The 21,635-nt window shown below is 44.7% G+C and overlaps 1 protein-coding gene across 3 annotated transcripts in view; it reads left to right on the forward strand.

The window, feature by feature from the left end:
- Positions 1 to 21,399, forward strand: part of CPAMD8 (C3 and PZP like alpha-2-macroglobulin domain containing 8) — a 181,068-nt gene extending 159,669 nt beyond the window's left edge. Inside the window, exons 37-42 of one of the 3 annotated variants that reach the window (XM_056822280.1) lie at positions 5,047 to 5,121; positions 9,780 to 9,885; positions 9,993 to 10,103; positions 11,805 to 12,017; positions 18,812 to 18,987; positions 19,340 to 20,322. In XM_056822280.1, the coding sequence (XP_056678258.1) occupies positions 5,047 to 5,121; positions 9,780 to 9,885; positions 9,993 to 10,103; positions 11,805 to 12,017; positions 18,812 to 18,987; positions 19,340 to 19,387 (729 nt within the window). In that variant the 3' untranslated portion in view covers positions 19,388 to 20,322. Of the gene's footprint in view, positions 1 to 5,046; positions 5,122 to 9,779; positions 9,886 to 9,992; positions 10,104 to 11,804; positions 12,018 to 15,755; positions 16,145 to 18,811; positions 18,988 to 19,339; positions 20,323 to 20,346 lie in introns of those variants that run through there. The other 2 variants (XM_056822283.1, XM_056822282.1) reach the window with 2 other exon arrangements.
- The last annotated feature ends 236 nt before the right edge of the window (positions 21,400 to 21,635 follow it).

The following is a 21,635-nucleotide window of genomic DNA, read 5'->3' on the forward strand; positions in this document are numbered from 1 at the left end:
TCTCTGTCATCAGGTACAATGATTTGTGGGCACGGGGCTTTTACGCCATCTGGAGAGCCTTGGTGTTTTAATGATGAGCCTGCTGCCCCGTGGCTCTCCACAAATCCTCCTGGCATGACCATGTGCTAACAACATTGAGCTTCCCCAGGAAAACGTGACTTCAGCTGGCCAAAGTCCTTCCTGGAGGCTTCAGTGTTCAAGCTCATCAGAGAAGGGGTTTATGCTGAGGAGTAACTTCTCCCTACAGGGTCCTCCAATCCCAAGGCTACCCCAGTCCTGCTGCTAGCTCATTAACGTGATGAAAGAAGAACATGTGGCGGCAGTTGACTGGGAATTCAGACTTTAATGTGGGAAAGGCAGACTTGGCTGCCTCGTGGCCACATTCATTCCGTACCATGGAAGTACCTGGTTCTCTCTCAGCTCCATGTGGGTCTGGTTCGTTGCCCTGACATTTATAAGGAGATGGCTCTCTTCCTAGGAATTACAGGGCCATCTGAGATGCCTCTGACATCCTTTATAGGCCTCCTAGGTCAGCTAGGGACAGGAAGTTTGCTGGCATTAGGCACAGTACGTGGGAAGCAGCCATCAAGAGGCTGTGATCACCTTGTTTGAAATGGGAAAGTGTAGTTGTAGGTCGCTTCTGTGAATGCTTTGTGGGGGACATTGGAGCCCATGCTCTGAAAGGGGAATCTTTTGAGAGTCTTTCTGAATGGCCCCTCTTCTTTGGGTCAGGACTAAAGTACACTTACCCCTATTTCTTCCCTCAATCCTTTCTATTCTTTGAGGCCTAAGTAAATAAAGCCTTCCTCCTCCATCAGTCCCAGCTCCTCCATAAAGCCTGCCCTGGATATTCTAGTGCATGGCAGTCTTGTCTTCCTGTGACTTCCACCAATCTACATCTGTCAGCACACAGTGGATTGTGCCAACATGTCCACAGTGGAGCTTAGGATTCCTGATATTTCTTGGTTTATTGAGTTCATGAGTCCATCTTTAAAAGATGGACTTTAAAAGCCCGCCACCTCCTCTAAAATCCTTCCTTGATATTCCCAGGTGATAACACCCTTCTTCTTTGGGCCATACGCAGCATTTTGTTTTACAACTCTCAAATACTTTCATCATGTAATGTGTATGATAGTGATCTGGTTTGTGACTTATCCCCTTACTGGATGGTGAGTTCTAGGAGGACAGGGACTGTCTCACCAAATCTGGCTTCTGGAACCTTCTGGAACCAGTACTGTATTTCACCTGCCTGGTTCTGAGTGCCCTCACCTGGAAAATGAGGAAATTGGAACTGGGTGGCCTCTATGGTCCTTCCAGCACTAGAGCCACAAGCCTATGCTCTACTGTGTGCTAATTTGGTCACAGGAACACTTGATACGGAAAGAGCCTGGTAGTGACAATAGAATCTGGTGATTCCCAGCTAGCATTTTTATATATAAGAAATGTGGGAGGGCTTGTAGGGGAGACAGTCATAAAGGATGGGCCGTACAGGGCAAGAGCTTTGCTCTGGACCTCTTTCACCACAATCCTCTTTGTGGTACTCAGAAGGTATATCTGTTACCCCTGAGATTTGGGGCATGGCTTCTCCATAACTCCCCCCAACATGCATACTAGGAGAAGGATGCAGGTGATCACAAAGCCATGAAGACCAACTCAGTCTGGCAGTGCCCAACTGGATCGTCCTTCTGATTTCCTGTCCTTGGATTATCTTTACTGTGACCTGACACTAAAATGTTACAACTGGAAGGAACCTTTGATCATCTGCTCCCAAAGCTTCCTTTCGCCAGTGAGAAAAGGGAAGCCCAGATATATGAAGTGACTCACCCCTCATTCGAGCGACCTCATGATAGAACTGAGCTTTGGATCCATGTCTCCGGAATCAGCTCCTCTCCTTTTGCCTCCATACTATGCTGTCATGTACTGCCTTATAGTGTCTGTTCATGAGTGTCCCCAAGCAAGACTGTAACCTTCCTGAGGTCAGACCTGTTCTTCTCCTCAGAAACTAGAAAAAAAATGACCACTTAGAACTGCTAGTAAGTACTGACTGAGAGGAGGGGGGGAGTGTTTCATTCGAAAAGGGTTTCCCCTGAAGAGGGATATCCTTAGAAAATAATGTCTAGCTCCTTGGCAAGCAGGTGAATATGTTAATTCCTTCCTGGGCAGGGTTCATTTTACACAGAAACTCTGTCTCCTAAGAGTAGTAAGGTCAAAATAACTGGAGCCTTGGGAAGAAGTGCTCTCTCCATCCTGAAATGCATTCTAGACTAGAGAAAAGCCAGGTATATTCTGATGGACATCCTAGATTTTAAAGAGTTCAGAGAAGGGAAGACAGACATGGAGGGACGAGAAGTTCTTTAGAATGAATTTCTGAGGAGACAAAGAGAAATAGCTCCAGAGAAAGAGAGAAGTAAGCCAGCTAAGGAGCCCAGTGGCAAATTTGATATAGAAATGACACTGACTGAGGAGTGGAAAAAAGATGAAAAGAAAAAAAAAGATAGAAGATGTAAACAGAGAGTATAGAAGGTGAACGCAAATGCCCAGCTCCTGCTGAGTAAGGTCTGTTGGTGAAGGTTTTTGTCACTGTAGGGGAAGCAAGAGAAAGATCAAAGAGGGACAGGAGCCCTAATGGGAAGAAGTCATCCACTATTTTAGTTTAGTCTCCACAGGGTTCTGATCTGCAGAGAGGGGGAGATAGAGGCACCACAGAATAAAATGTTCTCTAGCTTAGGACCTTCGTCTGTTGCCAAGGGTACGGTAGATGCAATTGCCAAGCCCTTGTTAGGGACCTCACCACAGGATCAGGGTAGGGCATGTGTCCTGAAGAGAGAAGAGAGTGGAACCTGCAACTCCCTGGTGAGCTGAACTCCAGCTCATAGCAAAATTTTAGGAGGCATCATGAAGTAATGACTTTGGAGCATTTGGAAAGGGACACCATTCGCGTGGCTTCATCAACCAGAGATCATTCCAGCCTAACCTCGTTTCCTTTTTAGACAGGATTATTAGACTAATAGATCAGGAGAATGTCATGGATATACTCTACCTGCATTTTTATAGCACACATAGCATGCTTGTCTTTATGAAGTCGACATCAATACTAGAGAAGCCTCTTAGAGCATGCTTTTATATTTATATTTATATTTATATATATATATATATATATTCATATATCCAGGCTTCCCTTTTCTCACTGGCAAAAGGAAGGTTTGGAATCTAATGATCTAAGGTTCCTTCCCGTTGTAACATTTTTGTGTCAGGTCACAGTAAAGATAATCCTAGGGATCTGTCTTTGGACTTACATTAGTAAATATGTTTGTCCATGAACTTGGAAAAAGGCATATCTAGAGAAAGAGATAAACATTTATATAGTGCCTATTATGTGCCAGACACTTTTCCAAGTGCTTTTTTTTTTTTTTAATTTAAGCCCTTACCTTTCATCTTAGAATCAATACTAGGTATTGGTTATAAGGCAGAAGAGTGTTAAGGGCTAGGCAATGGGGGTTAGGTGACTTGACCAGGGTCACACAGCTGGGAAGTGCCTGAGGTCAGATTTGAATGTAGAACCTCTGGTCTCTGGGCCTGACTCTCAATCCACTGAGTCACCCAGCTGCCCTCATCTAAGTGCCTTTTTAAAAAATTAATATCTTGGGGGCAGCTGGACAGCTTAGTGGATTGAGAGCCAGACCTAGAGACAGGAAGTTCTACATTCAAATCTGGCCTCAGGCACTTCCCAGCTGTGTGACCCAGGGCAAGTCACCTAACCCCCATTGCCTAGCCCTTACCATTCTTCTGCCTTGGAGTCAATACACAGTATTGACTCCAAGACAGAAGGTGAGGGTTAAAAATTAAATAAATAGAGATTTAAAAAAGCAAATATCTTATTCGATCCTTTCAACAACTCTAGGAAGTATTATAATATATATATAATATGTAAATAACATGCTATTATTATTACCACCATTTTCCAGATGAGAAAACTAAGACAAACCAAAATTAAGTGACTTACCCAGAGCCACACACTTAGTAAGTGTTCAAGGCAGGGTCTGAATTTAGCTCTTCTTGACTTCAAACTCAGAGCTCTATCCACTGTTCCATGAACTACCTTTCAAATGCCACCTCTGAATAGACAACACACTTGCCAAGTTTATAGATGGGACAAAACTGGTAGGAACAGCCAGTTCATTAGATGAGAGAGTCAAGATCTCCACCAAATCTCTGTAGGTTAGAGCAATGGATCATGTCGAATAAGATGAATTTTCATTAAAATAAATGTAAAGTTTTCTTTTAAATCATCCAGACAAATACAAGTTGGGAAAATACGACTAGATGATCTGGGTTTTTAAAAATGGGGAATTTCAGAGTACTGCATGTTTGGTGAGTCAATAACATAATGTGGCGGCCAAAATGCTAAGGACACCATTTGATCGCTACCCTAAGAAGGAGGTGACAGGCCTGCCCTGGTCACACAGCACAGTCTTCGAAGGACATTGACAGTGGGTGGTGCCTCTGTTGGGAGGCCAGGGGAGGTCTGGAAAGGAGGCCATTGAACCTGAAAAGGAGAAAAGCGAATGAGGGAACTGTAGTTGTTAGCCTGGAGAAGACAAGCCTCCCAAGAACTCTCAGGAACATAAAGATGCCAACTCTTCAAGTGTCTAAAGGCCTTCTGGGAAGAACAATTAAACTTTTTTTTAGCTCAATCCCACAGATCAGATAAGAACAATGGGAGGAAGTTGCAGAGGCAAATTCATGCTGAATGGAAGGAGAAACCTCCTAATAATGGGCCCCCTGAAAGAGCCCTAGCCAGGGTTTTATGGAGGGGTTCTAGTACAGCCTTGGGTCAGCCACACACACTCCATGGCTCCTGGATCCTTCCAGTGTGAAGGGTTTCTCATTCCAAGGAGCCTGGGAATGAATCCTGTACATGGGATCAGATTACGTTGGGGGTTCAGGGAGGTTTCCCCCCCACCCGGCTGCACGCCTTCCCACCCAGCTTACTCCCAGAAGTGTTCAGGGAATGCAAATCAACCTTAACATTTTGTATTTTTTCAGTTACTGATGAACAAGCAGATTGGACTCAAAAGATACGAAGTTGAAGGAAGGAAAGTCCTTTTCTATTTTGATGAGGTAATCAAACACGGTTCCTTGGAGAGCTCCTCTTTCTATAGCACTTGGCCCATACCAGCTCCATGATGTAGAGCTGTGTAAGGAATGGACCCGGGGCTCCATCATCCATGTTGGGAACAGGCTTTGTTTCGCATGCCTTCTCACTGGGAGAGGGAGGGAACGAATTAGGAACAGAAGATGGAATAAAATGGAATTTAAAGAACAAGACCCCATTCACATCGTTGCTCAGTCATTTCAGTCCTATCTGTGACCCCATTTGAAGTTTTCTTGGCAAAGATTCTGGAGCGGTTTGCCATTTCCTTCTTGAGCTTGTTTTACAGAAGAGGAAACTGAGGCACACAAAGCTAGGTGACTTGCCCAGAGTTACACAGCCGGTAAGTGTCTGAGGCTAGATTTGAACCCTGGAACTCTAACCAGTGGGCTGCTTTGCTGCTTATATCCATTCACATTACACAACTGACAAATGTCCATCAGAGCGTGCTGTAAGAAGGCAGTTTATTGACTCTGAATTCAGTCTTCTTTCCACTACCCCTGGTTCTGAATCCAAACTCTACTACTATTCGGCTATTAAGACTTGTCAATTAATCAGTATCTCAGTTTGTTTTCTTATCTGTGAAAGAGGTATAATAAGACTAACACAGCCTGTCTCACTGGGAATGTTGTGAGGAAAGTGCTATAAGAATGTAAATTAAAATATGATATATATATATAAATATAATATAAAATATAAAATATCATCACTAACTTTGACCCTCCTGAGGGAAAGCATTAAACTTCTATAATACTACTCATACTACTTAACATTTATCTAGTACTTACTATATGCCAAGCACTTTACAAATAATACCTCATTTGATCCTCACAGTAGCCCTAGGAGGTGTTATTATTATCCCCATTTTACAGATGGGGAAACTGAGGTTAAGTAACTTACCCAGGGTCATATGGCTGGTAAGTGTCTGAGACTGGATTTGAACTAGGTTCTCTGTCTGCTGTGCCACCAGCTGCGTCACAGTGTTTAGTTTTTGTTTTAATCTATCAAATGGGGATAATAAAGCCTACCTACTCTGTCAGTCTCAAATGGGTATTGCAAGAGAACTGAGGCAACTTGACATCAGAAAGTCAAGGGGACTTCTTCCTAGCTGTGTGACCCTGTGCAAGTCACTTAACCCCCATTGCCTAGCCCTTACCAATCTTCTGCCTTGGAACCAATACACGGTATTGACTCTAAGATGGAAAGTCAGGGCTTAAAAAAAACCCAGATATTTATATTCATTCAGTTCAATGCTAAAGATAGGTCATTTGTGTCTTAGAAGTGCTATTCTTGCTCTCAGTGCTGGAGGGCCTCCTGAGATAAAAGTAAGACTTCCTGCCCTCCGGGAACTTACATCACACAGCATGTCATCCCCTACAACATTTCCACAGATACAAGAAAGCTTGAAAACAGATTACTAGCAAACAAGAGATCAGAGATTAATTGTGGTATAATAGTGTGATGTGAAGTAATTCAGGTAACACTTCCCATTTAAAACTCATGTTCTGTCCTGTGTTTCTTTGGGTGCCCCTAAAGCTCCATGAGATAGGGACCTGGGAACTGTAGCCCATGGTTTACAGATCCGGCCAAGCAACAAGGGCACTTGAGGACAACAATGAAACGACAACCTTTTTTTTTTAATGGGAAAAAATTTGCAATTACTGTACCAGAATTTTCTCCATCAAGGACAGTGCAGCTGCCACCCTGGGACCCTAAGGTCCCAGGGTAGGATATGCTTTAAGGAAATTAGTAATGGTACAATAAGCACCAGGACAGGAAAAGCAGCTACAGTAAACAAGATTTAGACAGGAAAGGATACTATTGTGAGAATGAAAGGATTGCTATGCAAGGTGTCTGAAGAAGGCTTGAAAAAAATCCTAGACCTTATTCATAACTAAAAGGCAGCTAACAAAATATTAACAATTACTGACTTTGGGGGCAGCTGGGTGACTCAGTAGATTGACAGACAGGCCTAGAGACAGAAGGTCCTGGGTTCAAGTCTAACTTCAGTCACTTCCTAGCTGTGTGACCCTGGGCAAGTCTCTTAACCCCACTGGCTAGCCCTTACTGTTCTTCTGCCTTGGAAACAGTATTATTTTTAAGGTGCAAGTTAAGGGTTTAAAAAAAAAAAAAAAAACTACTGACCTATATACCTGCCATCCCATCTATCCAAATTCTCTAGGCATCCTCCATGAAAGCACTACTGGGAAGAAGTAAGCAACAATGGGCCACATTTCCTAATTGACTAAAAGTTGTAGAAAATATATGATCTAATTATGTCCATTGTTTACTGATGATGAAAAAGCATGAGATCCAGGAGAGCAAAGTAAGACCTTAAAGGTTCTCTTCTGATAGTGCCCCCATCAATACAGAAAAATACTCAAGATTCCTTGAAAGATGTAGCCACAAATTTGAACTTTTTACTTCATTCCCCAGAAGTCCTTAGTATTTCCCAAAATTCCCTATAATCTCTCTTGTGTCTCCACATTGGCGGGATCATGTTGTTGGTATTTAACTGGTGGTGACTCCTCCCACATCCTCTTTTTTGGGGCAACAATCAGCAGTGATGGTGGTGAGTGGGGATGGCTGAAAATGGCTAACCAGCCATGGACACATGGTTTTTAATTTATATCCTCTTTATTCCTTGATTTTTAATGATCTTTAATAAACCTCATAAAATAGAATATTTTTATTATTTGAGGAATAATTTTAGATTTTTACACCGTTAAGTCCTTTCTGAGGGGACAGCTAGGTGGTGAAGTGGATAGAGCTCTGAGACTGAAGTCAGAAACATCAGAGTTTAAACTGGCCTCAGACACTTACTAGCAGTGTGACCCTGGACAAGTCACTTAACCTGTTTGCCTCAGTCCACTGGAGAAGGAAACAGAAAGCCATTCCAGTATCATAGGGTTTTCTTGGTAAAGATACTGAAGTCATTTCCCATTCCTATCCCCTCACCTACCCCAGCTTTTCTGGCCCCCTAACCAAACCAGTACTGTTCCTGCTACCAGAAAGAGCATGTCAACTTGGATGATGACCCAATTCACCAAACCAAAATACTCCCCCTGACCACCACTTGCTGACATGTATCACGTCCCCCATTAGAACATGTTCCTCAAAGGCAGGAAACATCTTCACTTTTGTTTTGTATTTTTTGTTTGTTTTTATTTTTGTTTTATTGACAAGGACTAAGCAAAGTGCTTGGCACATAGCAAGTGCTAAATAAATGCTCTTTTATTCACTCATTCATTCTCCTTATCTATTTGTCCTTTCTTGCTCCATCTTTAACCCCTAAGCAGAGATATCAACCAGGACTATGTTCTGGGCTTTATCCTTTATCCTTTTCCCTCTCCTTGTTCCCTCGGTGATTTCTCCAGCTCCCATTTTCCCCCCTGATGCAGATGACTCCCAGATCTTTGTATCCAGATCCATGTCCCACATTACCAAGGCATTGTTGGACATCTCTTCCTGAATATCCCATAGGCACATCAAACTCGCCATGCTCAGAGCTTATCCTTTTCCCCTCTAACCTTCCCCATCCTCTTGACTTCCCTGTTTCTGTTGATAAAACCTGCATCCTCCTGGTTGCCATGGTTTTTCATCTTTTTAGTCAGCCTTGACTTTTCTTTCCTCCTTATCTGCATATCTAAGCAATTTGCCAAGTTTGATCTGGCCTGCCCACATTCCCTTTTACTCCCAAGACCATAGTGTGGTTCCAACACTCAGAACCTCTTAGCTGAATTCCTGCAGCAGCCTCTTAGCTGTTCTTCTTGCTTACAGTTTCTTGATCTCCAATCCACCCTCCACATCAATGCAGATGTCAAACTGTGCCCAAGGGACTGTGTCACTCCCTCACTCTGAATATACAAATATTTTCCCCAGTTTCCACTAGAATAAAATCAAGGTTCCTCACCCTGGTACTTCAGCCTAACATTGAAAGCTTGTTTCAGATTATTCCGATTCTTGCACTTTTATGTTCTAGCTGAACTGACTGATCCCTAGGCTTGGCATGCCGTCTCCTGGTGCTGTGCTAGGAGATCTTCTCATTTAGGAAAAGATGTCTCCCTCATTGGAGTATATAGTTTATTTATTTCTGTGGGTTTTTTATCTCCCTCAATAAAATGTCATCTCCTTGCAGGCAGGAGCTCTTTCTCTTTTCTGACACATTCCCTAGTGTATAGTTAGTAGGCTTCAAATTGAATTGAATCACCAGCAGAAAGTTGGCGAATGGAGGATGAATTTCTTCATGTCCAGAAAGCCGGGAAGGCTACTTACTAAGACAGGGGTGACGTGGGGATCCACTCGTGTGAAGCCCCCAACACAGCTGGAATCAGAGAACCTTGAGTTGCTGAAGTATTTATGACTAGGAAAATGGAGGGTTAGAGAAGGGATCCTCTCATATTTAGCCTTGAAAGCCACAAGCACAAGGCTTCTGGATGGTTGATGGCTACTTCATGCTATTTGTTTTAAACAATAAAGAATAGAAACCCTCTTCTTTGGGTCTCTTTTTTAAAGTCTTAGACCCATTTCTTGTCCACTCTCTGCTTTCTTCATGGACTCTCTAACCATGCAGTCAGGTGTAGAGGCACAGATAAGCTAGAGGTCACCTTGCACTGTCTTTCTTTAGATTCCAAGCCAATGCCTGACCTGTGTGAGATTCCAGGCCTTTCGAGAGTACATTGTGGGGAAGACTGCTCCCATGCCAATCACCGTGTATGACTACTATGAGCCAGGTAGGTAGGTCCTGGAAGGGTTGACCACTCTGTACCTCTCTGAGCTCCCACTGTTGCTGCAGATAGCTCTGAGCAGTCCTAACCTTGTCTTTTGGCTCTCTTTGTAGCCTTTGAAGCAACTCGCTTCTATAACGTAAGTGAAAGCAGCCCCCTGGCCAGAGAACTCTGTGATGGGCCTACTTGCAATGAGGTGGAAAGTTCAGCCAGCCAAGGACCTGGTGAGTTTCTGGGACTCGGCAAGGATGCGACTGCTCGACTTGCGGAGGACCAAGATGCCTCAAGGCTTTCAATCCAACTCAGTTCAAACCCCAATTGAGAACTTGTCAAGAGTCCAAAATTAATCTCCCAGCAGCAATCCTTCACACATCTGGCTTGCGCTGCCTCATGAAACACAGAATTGCAATAAGTCAGACAACTCGAGAGTCTCAGAGCTGGAAGAGACTGCTGAGGTCATCTAGTCTAAGCCTGACCATAGCAGGAATCATCTACCTCCATGTCTTAGCATAGCAAACAATAATACTAATAATTGCCCATCTTTCTGAAGGGGGTTGCAATTATTATTGCCAGACCCCACAGGCTCTTTCTGAATCGTGAGTGTACCAGTGGGCTGACAGATATATGTGTGGCACTTACTGTGTGCCCTACACTTTGCTAGGTTCACTCAAAGTAAGGCAGAGGCGAGGCCTCTTTTGTAGGACTTTAGAGGACAGAGAGAGATCGGTGAGCCCTGGAGTAAGAGAGAGCTTTGACAGAGGCCCTGAAGAAGGAGTTATGTTTGGAAAAGCAGAGAACAGGAAAAGAAATCCTAGGAAGAGAGAACTTCTGATGGTCCTTGTCCAGAGCGACCAAAGCTTTGCCAAATGCCAACACTGGGTTCCCCCCTTTCTTGCCTCCTTTTCACCAACATTCATGCTGCTAAATTCTACTGGAGGATATCACACAACTGCGCCTATACTGTCCGTTACAGATTGATGTCCTTCAATCTCTAGTGGGCCTTCATTGCTACACAGCAATCTTATCATTCTGCTCATATCCTCTCCCTGTTATAAGCTTTCTCTTCTCTCCTCAGCTCCCTTAAATGGCCCACTTTGTCCTTTCTCTCAGTGGAGAACCTTGCTTCCTACTTTAAGGAGAAAACAGAGTCCATATTCATATATAAATATTGATTCTAGCTGTACCTCTACGTCATTCCCCATTCTGTCCTGCTTTTTGCTTTATAGAGACTGAATCAGAAGGGGCTCTTATCCCTGCTTAGGCCAGTCCACCGATTGGGGGCGCCATTGCATTGATCCAATCCCTTCCTGTCTAGTTGCTGAGCTTGTCTGTCCTATCATCTGGTTTTCAGCTCCCATTTCACTTTATCTGCTCGATCCCTTCCTGTTGCCTACAAACACGACCGGGTCTTCTCACCTTTTTACTCAAACATTTACTAAAACATTTGACTTAACCATCACCTTAAGCCGTTGTCCTATATCTGGGCCCCTTCCATAGCCAAACTGCTATGGGGCAATGGGAGACGATGTTGAGCGGGTCGAGGTAAAGAGAAACGGAGAAGACTGCTCGTGACAAATGGTCTCGATTTTCCCGGCAGAGTAAGCGGCCAGGTTACTATCCCAGCTGAGATAGAAGGGGAAGAACTGAGAGGTTTCAGGAAAGAAGGGAAGGTCTAGTACTCTAGCCAGATTGGATCGAAACACCTCTCCCAGCACACTAACCCTCTCAGATTCTCCCAGAATGTATTGTCAGGGACAAACTAGCAGGGTCTCTTCAAGTGCTTTCCACTAGCCCTTTGGGTTGACATCATCTTTTATTGGGAGTCCTACAGTAGGGACCCTTACAGAGGGAAGTGGGAAAACACCCTCCAAGGTGGTGCCTGCCTCAGTTGTTCTCTCCCTAGCCTTTTCGTGCTGTTCTTTCAGGTCTGGTTCACAACAGTCCGTGCAATAATGTCCCAGGTTGCTTGGCTGAGGAGTCCTTTGAACAGTGCCTCTGCTCCCGGGACTGTGGCTATGATGGGGACCCCGTGTGCGGGTCTGATGGAGTCATCTACCAAAACCATTGTCAGATGGAGGTGGCTGCCTGCAGAAACAGCACCAGGATCGAGCAAGCGGCTGCGGCCCACTGCACTGCAAGTAAATACCTGGGTTTCTTTTGCCTTCTTCCCTACCACCCTGCTTGGGGGGCCATGTCGAGCCTCCCAATGGTCATTATGATCTGAAATTTTCTGCTAAGTCCTGCTCCCAAAGGGTATCCTTCAGAGAAGTGCTTAGACCTTTCGAAGACCTGGAAAGCTCTTTTTTTTTTTAATTTGACTTTTTTTTCATTTAGCAAACATCTGTTTTCCCTCCCACCTTCCCCCTCCCCCAGTGAAAAAGAAACCGTATGACCAATATACATGATGAAGCAAAACAAATTCCCACATTGGTTATGTCCAAAAATGTCCATCTCAGATTGTACCGTGAAGGTGCCTCCCCTCTCCATCAGGAGGTGGCCAGCAGGCTTCATGTTCTAGAATCATGGTGGGTTGTTGGGCTGAGCAAACGGCTTGAATCTTCACAATGTTATTATTATTGGATAAATTGTTTTGCTGGTTCACTTCACTGTAACACTTTGTATCTATTCCTACAAGTCACCTTTCATCTCTAGGACCTAAGCATAAACTACATTGGCAAAGAGCTTCTAGGTGTAGAAATAAAAAAGGTACAGACACAGCCAATATCTCCAACCTGACAAGGAACAAAGTGCCCCAGTCATGCAGGGATTTAAGGGACCAACCTATAGCAGGAGTTTGAATTTTCTGAAATTTCCTACCATGCTGCAGAAAGCTTTTTTCCTTGTTTACACCTGGTTTAGTCTTTGATTTAATTGAATTAACAATGAAGAGTCCAGGTAAGCTTCACTCATACATAAATGAGGAAAGGAAACTGAGTCCAGGAAAAAAGGCTTTCTTTTTACCCCCAAAGGACACATCGTGGCACTCAAGGCTAATGTTTAGTTCTTTTGGATCTCATTCAGTACTCTGCATAGTTTGCTATTAGGTTAAACCACCCAGTAAAAATCTTTCTGGGACAGGAAAAGATGGATAGTTAGATATTGATGTTGATGATGATGATGTGGATGTTCATGATGATGTGGATGCTGATGTTGATGCTGATGAGGATATTGATGATGATGATTGAATTCGGAGTTGAAGGTTTTCCTTATATTTGAACCTTTCTAACCGTTCCCACTGTAATGATTAAAATTTTCTTGGAGGCTGTCTCCAACCTCTTTCATCCTTCCATTGTATTGGTCTTCTCCCCACCTCTCTGCATGCACTTCTTTATGAAATATATATTTACCCCATTTTATCTCTTTTCCCATTTCTCTTAGTATATTCTCTTTTTTACCCCTAGTTTTTTATATTTTTTGACATATCATCCTATACAGTGTGTAACTGTACCCTCTAAGGATATTTCTTCTAGCTACCCTGAAGATAATAATAATTTTTAAGAGTTACCAATATCATCTTTCCTTATAGAAATACAAATCATTTTAACTTATTGGGTTCCTTAAAATTTTTTCCCCTCAATTACTTTTTGCTGATTCTCTTGAGTTCTGTGTTTGGGTACGAAATTTTCTGTTTAAGTCAGGTCTTTTCTTTAGGAATGCTTGGAAGTCTTCTATTTTATTAAATGACCATACTTTTCCCTGCAAGAATGTAGTCAGTTTTGCTGGGTAGTTGATTCTTGGTTGTAGACCTAGTTCCCTTACTTTCTAGAATATCATATTCCATGCCTTCCAGTCCTTCATTGTGGATGCAGCCAGGTCCTGTGTTATCCTAACTATAGTTCCATGTTATCTGATTGGTTTCTTCTTAGAAGCTTGTAGTACCTTTTCCTTGGTCTGGTAGTTCTTGAATTTGGCTATAATATTCCTGGACATTGTCAGTTGGGGATTTAATGCAGGAGGTGATCTGTGGATTCTCTTGAGCTCCACTTTTCCCTCTTGTTCAAGAATGTTGGGGCAGTTTTCTTGGACAATTTCCTGTAGACTGATATCCAGGCTTTTTCTTTTCTCGTGACTTTCCAGTAATCCAGTAATTCTTAAATCATCTCTTCTGGATCTATTTTCCATGTCTGTAGTTTTGTCAAGGAGGTATTTCATATTTTCCTCAATGTTTTCATTCTTTTGATTTTGTTTTATAGACTCTTGCTACCTTGGAAAGTCATTTGCTTCTAGTTGTTGGATTCTAATTTTTAAAGTATGAATGTCATCCCTGGCTTTTTAGTTATTCTTCTCCACCTTGTCTGTTTTTCTTTGTAGGCGATCATTCACTTTCTTTGCCTCATTGTCAAGATGGCCAGTTCTGGCTTTCAAGACACTAGTTTCTTTTTTTAGTTCATGTGCCTCTGTTTCCAGATGACTTATTTTGCTTTTTAAGTTCTTTTCCCAATTGTCTTCAGTCTCTCTTAATTGTGTTTTGAATTGTATTTTGAGTTCTTCCAAAGCCTGTGTCCACTTCACTGGAGTTCCTGAGTTTTTACTTTGTGTTCCTTGGTCCAGCTCTGTTCCATTTCTTCTCTGTTCATTGCCTGGATAGAAACTGTCAATTTTAATTTCTTTTTTCTTTTTCTGTCACTTACTCATAATTTTTCCTTCTTTCTCCCTGTCATTGGCTGTAATCTTGCACCTCCAATTATTTGCTGGATCTGTCCATTTGGGCTATTTTGTCCCGAAGGGGCTTCTTCTCTGCTCTGCTGATTGACTAGATTAGGCTGATGGAGTATTAATGAGCCCTGAGGTCAGATCTTCCTCAGCTGGCAGCAGAAGCTGAAGGTATAGGTGAAGATGTGGAGGCTGAAGAGAGCTGTGCTTCCTGCCCTGTTATCAAGGTACTCTGTCAGGGTTGCAGACTTCTCCCTGGAATCCCAGTCAACCAGATTCTTGCCAAGGCTTTCAGAGCAGTTGGTGGGGGAAGGGTATTGGAGACTGAGCTTCCCTGCCCTCTGAAGGCTTCTTATCTATCCTATTGATAGACTTGACTAAGCCACATCAGAGCTGATCTGTAGAGCTGGATGTTCCCTGAGGCCAAAACCTCAAGAAGCAGAGACCCAAGATGGAGAGTACTGGCTATGACTAGGCTGCCCTCCCTTCCACACCTGCCTCCCTGACAGCTGTGGTTAGAGCCCTGAGCCTGGCATAGCTTTGGCAACAAGGCATTCCCTCCAGGCTGGAGCCCTTGCCCCAAGATTCCAGTGACTACTGGAGACTCAGCACAGTAGGTGGGGGGAAGGGTCCTGGGACCTTGGGTCTTCCTTTCCTTAAACCTGAGAAATCAGCCTTCTCTGCATATATTTTAAGTTGAATTGAGCAGGAGGGTCCCCTGGTTCTGTCCTGTTGTTAGATTTGGTTTTCTGTCCCCTCAAAGCACTTTGTTTTTGATTGGTGTGGAAGGGTTTTCACAGAGGTTTGGACTTTTGCTGCTTCTAAGTGGTCATCTTGACTCTGGCACCCAACAGAAAGCTCCTGGCTTTCTGTTAAATATCTCCATCTGAATGTCACACTCAACAAGTCCAAAATGAAACTCATTATCTTTTGCCCCAAGCCTGTTCCTCCTGACTTCCCTTCTTCTGCCAATCCATGGTCCTAGCTAGTCATTTCCAGCTTCTTGCCCCCAAATCCTATCTAGTTTAGTCACCCATCACTGTTGATCTTGCTTCTTAAGCATAGTCATTGTCATTCATCTAATTCCCTCCATTCAGGCCCTTATTCCTTTACAATTGGACTACTGCTGGCCTCCTTGCTTCCAGTCTATCTCCTCACAGTCCACAGGCTTCCAGAATCACCATCCTAATGGCTACCTCTGATATTCTCTCTCTCCTACTCAGATGCTTTTCATGGGTGCCCCAAAACCCAAATCCTGGGTTTGACTTGCCCCGGCTCATCACTTTCTACGTTATCTGATGTTTCATCCAAACTGGACATCACTTACCCATCTTGCCCTATCAAAATTTTATACACACTCCAAGTCCAGCCGGATTGTTACTACTTCCAAGAAGTTTTTATGCATTTCTCCAGCCAGAAAGGATCTTGTCTGTCTTAGGGCCCTGGAATTCTGTTATGTGTTTTATCACATGTAGTTCTATGTATAAACATGTTCCATCTTCCCTACTAAATTTACATGGAGCTTTCTGACAGTAGGAATTCTCTTTGTTGCTGTGTATAGTGCCTGTGTGTGTGCATTATTGGAATTCAATAAACAATGGAATGAATACATGAGTGGAAGCCTCTAGAACTTGTGGTTTGCTCAAGATGGCTGAGTCAAGAGTAAGAGCCAGGCTTGTTGGCCTCTCCTGTCCTGGCTCCTCATTCAGTGCCATTCCCAACCTGCCACCTGCCTCTGGCCTTACCCAAGCACTCTTTCAGGGAAATCTCTGAGACTTAGTCAACACTTTCTGTCAACCTCGCAAGCTGAAGAGATCTGTGGCCAGGGAGTAGCCTCAGCCCTTAGCAAGCCCACAGAAACAGGTCAAGTTTCAGAGGAAGCACCATTTCTCTCCCCACAGGGAATTTGAACGGGAAGGGAAGATGATGGGCCCTCTAGCTAGGTGCACAAACAAAACCAATGCAACTATGATTAGAAGGAAGGTTATTTTGGCAGCCATGTGGAAAGACACTAGAAGCAGAGGGGTCACTTCAAAGATCTTCTAATGATCTAAGAAAGAATGCAAATGCTGTGAAGGACCCTTAGAGCCCGGATTGCCAGAGTGCAGAGAAAGGACCTTAGCAACCATCAGTTTGTAGAGGAAGACACCAAGATCCAAAGACAGAAAGAACCTTAACAAGGCTCATATAGACAAGTAGGTGGCATAGCACAGAGAACACTGGACCTGGAGGCAGCAAGAACTGAGTTTGAATCCTACCTCAGACATGTGTGGCCTTAGGTTAATCACCTAAACTTCTCTGCCTTCAGTTCCTCATCTATTAAATGTAGATAATAGGATTTACCTTCCAAGGTTGTTGTGAGGATTAAGTGACTAGCCCATGGCTACACAGCTAACAGGTATCTGAGGACAGATTTGAATCCAGGACCGTCCATCTCCAGGTCTGGCTCTCTGTGGAATGAGCCATCTAGCTGACCCCTCTGGCCTTATCTTTTTTGCTGTCTTCCTGGCACTGTCAGACTCGCCCTTCTTCTGTCCAACCCTTCCATGAGGATGTTCTTTCCTATTTCTTCTCCCGCCTCCTGGACCTCTCCTTCTCAGACTCCTTCACAGACTTCTCTTCCCCATTTTCCCCTCAAGCCTGGGGGCCTACAGACTCAGGCCTCACCTCTGCCCTTTTGACTCTCTACACCCCCTCCATAGGGGAGCTCATTCGTAAGCACAGGTTTAGCCTCCCTTCCATTAAACTGAGGATTCCCAGACCTACATTTCCAGCCCCAACCTCTGACCTACATGCTGGGTGCTCCCATTGATGTTCCAATTTAATGCAGTTCCGGCAATCATTAAGATTTAGAGCTGAAAGTGATTCTAAAGGTCGGTCATCTGAGGGGCATCCAACCCCGGCTTATGCATGAGGAAGCCAGGGCCCTGGTGAAGCAGTTCGCAAAATTCAAACCCAAATCCTCAAATTCTGAACCCACCATTCTGTCCACCACCCAAATTGAATTTAGCAAATAGTCCACAACTTCTGAGTACAGAGCTCCATGTTGGAGGGCATGCAGAGTTTAGAGGGCATGGTTCCTGCTGCCTTCAGGGAGCTCATTCTCTAGAATCCCAAAATGGCAGGTGTAGACAGAAAGAAGCTGGGAGGCACCGACCCACCCCCTGAAACCCAGAAAACCGGAGGGCCTTGTTCCTAGGAAAGCTTTGGGAGCAAGGGATGACACCCGGGCTGGAGGCTACATCCTGCCATGTTAGAAAGGTCAGGTCTGAGCTGGGATTTAAAGGAGGTATTAAGAATCCTGATAGCAGAGGACTACTGGGAAGCAGCCTCCTGCCTCAAAACAGAAAGGTAGAGCCATGGTACCCAAGGAGGCCTTGATTGGTTTAACTGCAGGAAACTCAGTGTGGCACAGTGGGAAGAGCACTAACTCTTTAGAGTCTTGGATTCAGTTCCACCTGTGTGCCCTCAAGCAGGTCACAGAATTTCCTGAGGCCTCAGTTTTCCCAAATGTAAAGTGAAACTGTTGGAATAGATTACGCCTGCACCCTTTCCAGCTTTCAAGACATGGATTTGGTTGTTATCACTGTGTTACTGTTGCTGCTATCATTGTTGCTGCTTGTGGTACTATTGTAACTGTTGATGTTGTTGTTGCTATTGTGCTATTGTTGTCACTGTTGTCAAGTTGTTGCTGCTGCTAGTGCTGCTACTGTTGCTATGGCCACTGCTCTTTTTGCTGCTGTTGTTGCTATTGTTGCTGCTGCTATTGATGACCCTGTTGTTGGTGTCATTGTTGCTGCTGCTATTTTTACTACTGTTGTTGGTGTTATTGTAGCTGCTGCTATTATTGCTCCTGTTTTTGGTGTCATTGTTGCTCCTGCTGTTGATGCTCCTGTTGCTATTATTGTTCCTGCTGTATTACTGCTTCTGCTGCTATTGTTGCAGTTGCTGTTGCTACTATTGCTGTTCCTTTTGGAAGAGTCTGTTAGGCTGAGGGCAGAGGCGGGGACTTGGGGAAGAAACAGGGAAGCCAAGAACACCAACTACACCTATGTTTTCATCACCAAAGAATCATTTAAAAATCAAATGCAGTATGAGCAGATTTCAGCAGGTGGAGTAGAGGGTCCTGTCTTGCTTTGGGCATCTGAGGTTGTAGGTGCCAGTAGGGAGGCAGCTCCAGGCCTGTACTGTGCCACATCAGTCCCCAAGAAGCCTGGCTTCCTGGACAATCGGTCTGTATTTCCTCTTTGGAGCTTGTGACCCTTTCCTTCCCTTGAAGCCACAGCGAGCCCAGTACAACCACCATCAGATGTCGCCTACTACTTCTATGAGTATGACCATGACCCCTACGGCTCTGAGGCTGAAAGCTTTGACGTTAGGCCAGAGCTGACGACAGTCAGCAGTGCTTCTGAAGGTACCTGGAAGAAAAGAAGGCCGCGGGAACCACATGGAATGGTGAGTCTGTGACAAACTGTATCCAGCCTAGGAGCTGGACAAATTGGGATTGTCCCCAAACTACATCTCTGCAGTGGGACTCAGGCTCCGGAGAGGCCTGCTAGACCTTGGGAACAATCCCAAGGAAAGCAATCCCAAGGTGTCTGGGTGGGCAGGTGGGCAGGATCGAAGAGCCTTTCCTGAGAGCATCTTCTGATGGAAGAAGGGAGAAGTCCTAACAAAGGGAGGAGAGGAGATGGCACAGAGGGAGAAGGAAGGTGTCTCCAAAAGCACCATGAGGGATGTTGTTGGGCTGAGATGGGGAAGACTGAGCATCTCCAGGGACACCAATTTTGACTCCATTGACCCACAGAAGGACGCACTAACCAATGCTGCCTTGGCAGGGGGTCAGGACCACTGAAATTCTTCAAGCAGAGTCTGAGTATCTTTTTTTAATGTTTTTATTATACACTAATAACCAGCAACAAAAGTCATAAAATAAGCATAGAACTTGAGCAAAACTACCTCCAGATGAGCTCTGAGTCTCCTAGGAAGGGGTATGCCCAAGCTGGGCTCAGAGGCCCTTCCCTGAGACAGCTCCTTAGAGCCAACTCCACAGCCGTCCTCCCATGCAGGATTTTCTTCTCCAAAGTCCTTGATGAGCCATTATGCCAACAGCTCCATTAAACCCCCATTGGCAGGGTTCCTGAGGCAATCTGTTCATTGATGGCCATGTCCAAATAGCTGTCGGCCTAAAGAACACTAGATTTGGGCTCAGGGGACTTTGTGCCAAATCTCAATTCTAACATTACTTCTGTGATCTTGAGCAAGTCACAATCCCTTGGGGCCTCAGTTTCCTCATCTGTAAAACAAGGGGAGTACCTCTAAAGTCCCCTGCAATTTGTTCACAGTCTTTTCATTCATGCCTGTCTGACCCATCATGGTGCTCTTTGGGATTTTCTTGGCAAAGATACTGGAATGGTTTGCCATTTCCTTCTCTGGTCCATTTTACAGATGAAGAAACTTGAGACAAACAGAGTTAAGTGATTTGCCCAGGGTTACAGAACTAGTAAGTGTTCAAGGCCAGATTTGAACTCAGGAATGATGGTTCTCCTTGACTCCGGGCCCAGCACTTTATCCACTGCGCCATCCAGCTGTTGTTGGAAGCAATACCTTAAACTGAGCTGAAATGTCTGTCCTTCCAACTCATTCCCTTTAGACCTCGCTCTGCCCTCTGGGACCAAAAGAATAAATCTAATCCAACCCTACGGTTACTTGAAGATAATAGTCAGGCCCCAAGTCTTCTCTTCACTAGAGGACATCCCCTTTTCGTGCACACTGAATCTGGCAATACTGATGCTGTTGTCGCTTTCTCAACAGAAATGACAACCTTCCCAGGAAGAGAAGTGACCCAGAGGGTGACTCCTTAATGGCTTTGCTCAGATCGCTGACTTTGTGGAGATCAAGAAGGACCCGGATCTTTCTCACCCACCGCAAAAGCCTTCTCTCTCTCCCCTAGCCATCCTGAGTGTGCAGGGGAGCAGGGCTCAGCCTGGACCAGCCCCTGCTCTTCACCCTCAGTCCCCACATCCCCCCATAAAAGCACCTCTTGCCTCCCTTGTCAAGTTTCCCCATAGAGCTTCTGACTTGCCAGTAAGTGCTGCGAGCAGGAATGGCATTTGAGCAAGGGCCTCTTGGAGGGGCAGAAAGGAGCCAGGGGACCTATTTACGTGGGAGCACGCCACTGTCCCCAGCCTTCTTGGTGCCTTCTATTTGTATAGAGTTTTCCACTTTTGATCAATCACCTCATTTTAGCCTCTTGACAATCTGTGAGTTAGGAGAGGGCAGGTATTGGTGCCATTTTACAGATGAAGAAAATGAGGCCTTTATTGAGCATCCTTTCCACTAGGCACAAGACCCTGTTCTCAGCCTTAAGGGGAAACCAAGATGAATAAGATATGATTGCTGCCCTTATGGAATCTGGGAGAAATAACCTAGCCTCTATCAACTTGGCGTGAATTTAGAGTGAATAAAGCTGATCCTAGGAGTGAGGAGGGCTGGATCCTGGTCCAAACTCTGAACCTAGCATGCTGTGTGACGCTAGGCAAGTCATAGCCCTTTCCTGTGCCTCCATTTTCCCTTCTGTAATATTGGAGCAATCCTGCTGTACCCTGTTTGGTAAGGCAGATATGAAACAAAGAGAGGTAACAATCTGCTGAACCAAAATGAAGAGAGCCCTAGAAACGTCACATCCCGTGCCCCCACCACCTTCAGATGCTGGCCTCAGAGGGCTCTGCCCTGCTCCAAAGCCACAGCTTAGAGCCAGCTGCCCCAGGATTGGCCCAGGGCCACAGGACTCAAAGCAAGGAGGAGGCCTGTGGCCCAGGGTGGTTTTGGAAAGCGAAATTGTTAATAAAATCTCAGTATCTAAAATGAAGTCTCTTAGGATCCTCGACCACATGTTATGGGATATGCAAGATATCTGGGTATGAATGAATCAAGCCTCAGAGCCTTCATGGTCAAACAACTGCAAGGACCCCAAATGACTCCAGAGAAGTGCAGAAGAAGCAGGTCACTGAGGAGGGGCTCAGAAGAGCACCGGGTGCCTGTCAGAAGAGTGGCAGGGCTTTGTGGGACATGTCAGAGGCCAGGGGAGTCAAGCAAGAAAT

This window comes from Monodelphis domestica, chromosome 3, assembly GCF_027887165.1.
Source record: "Monodelphis domestica isolate mMonDom1 chromosome 3, mMonDom1.pri, whole genome shotgun sequence".
Taxonomy (NCBI): Eukaryota; Metazoa; Chordata; class Mammalia; order Didelphimorphia; family Didelphidae; genus Monodelphis; species Monodelphis domestica.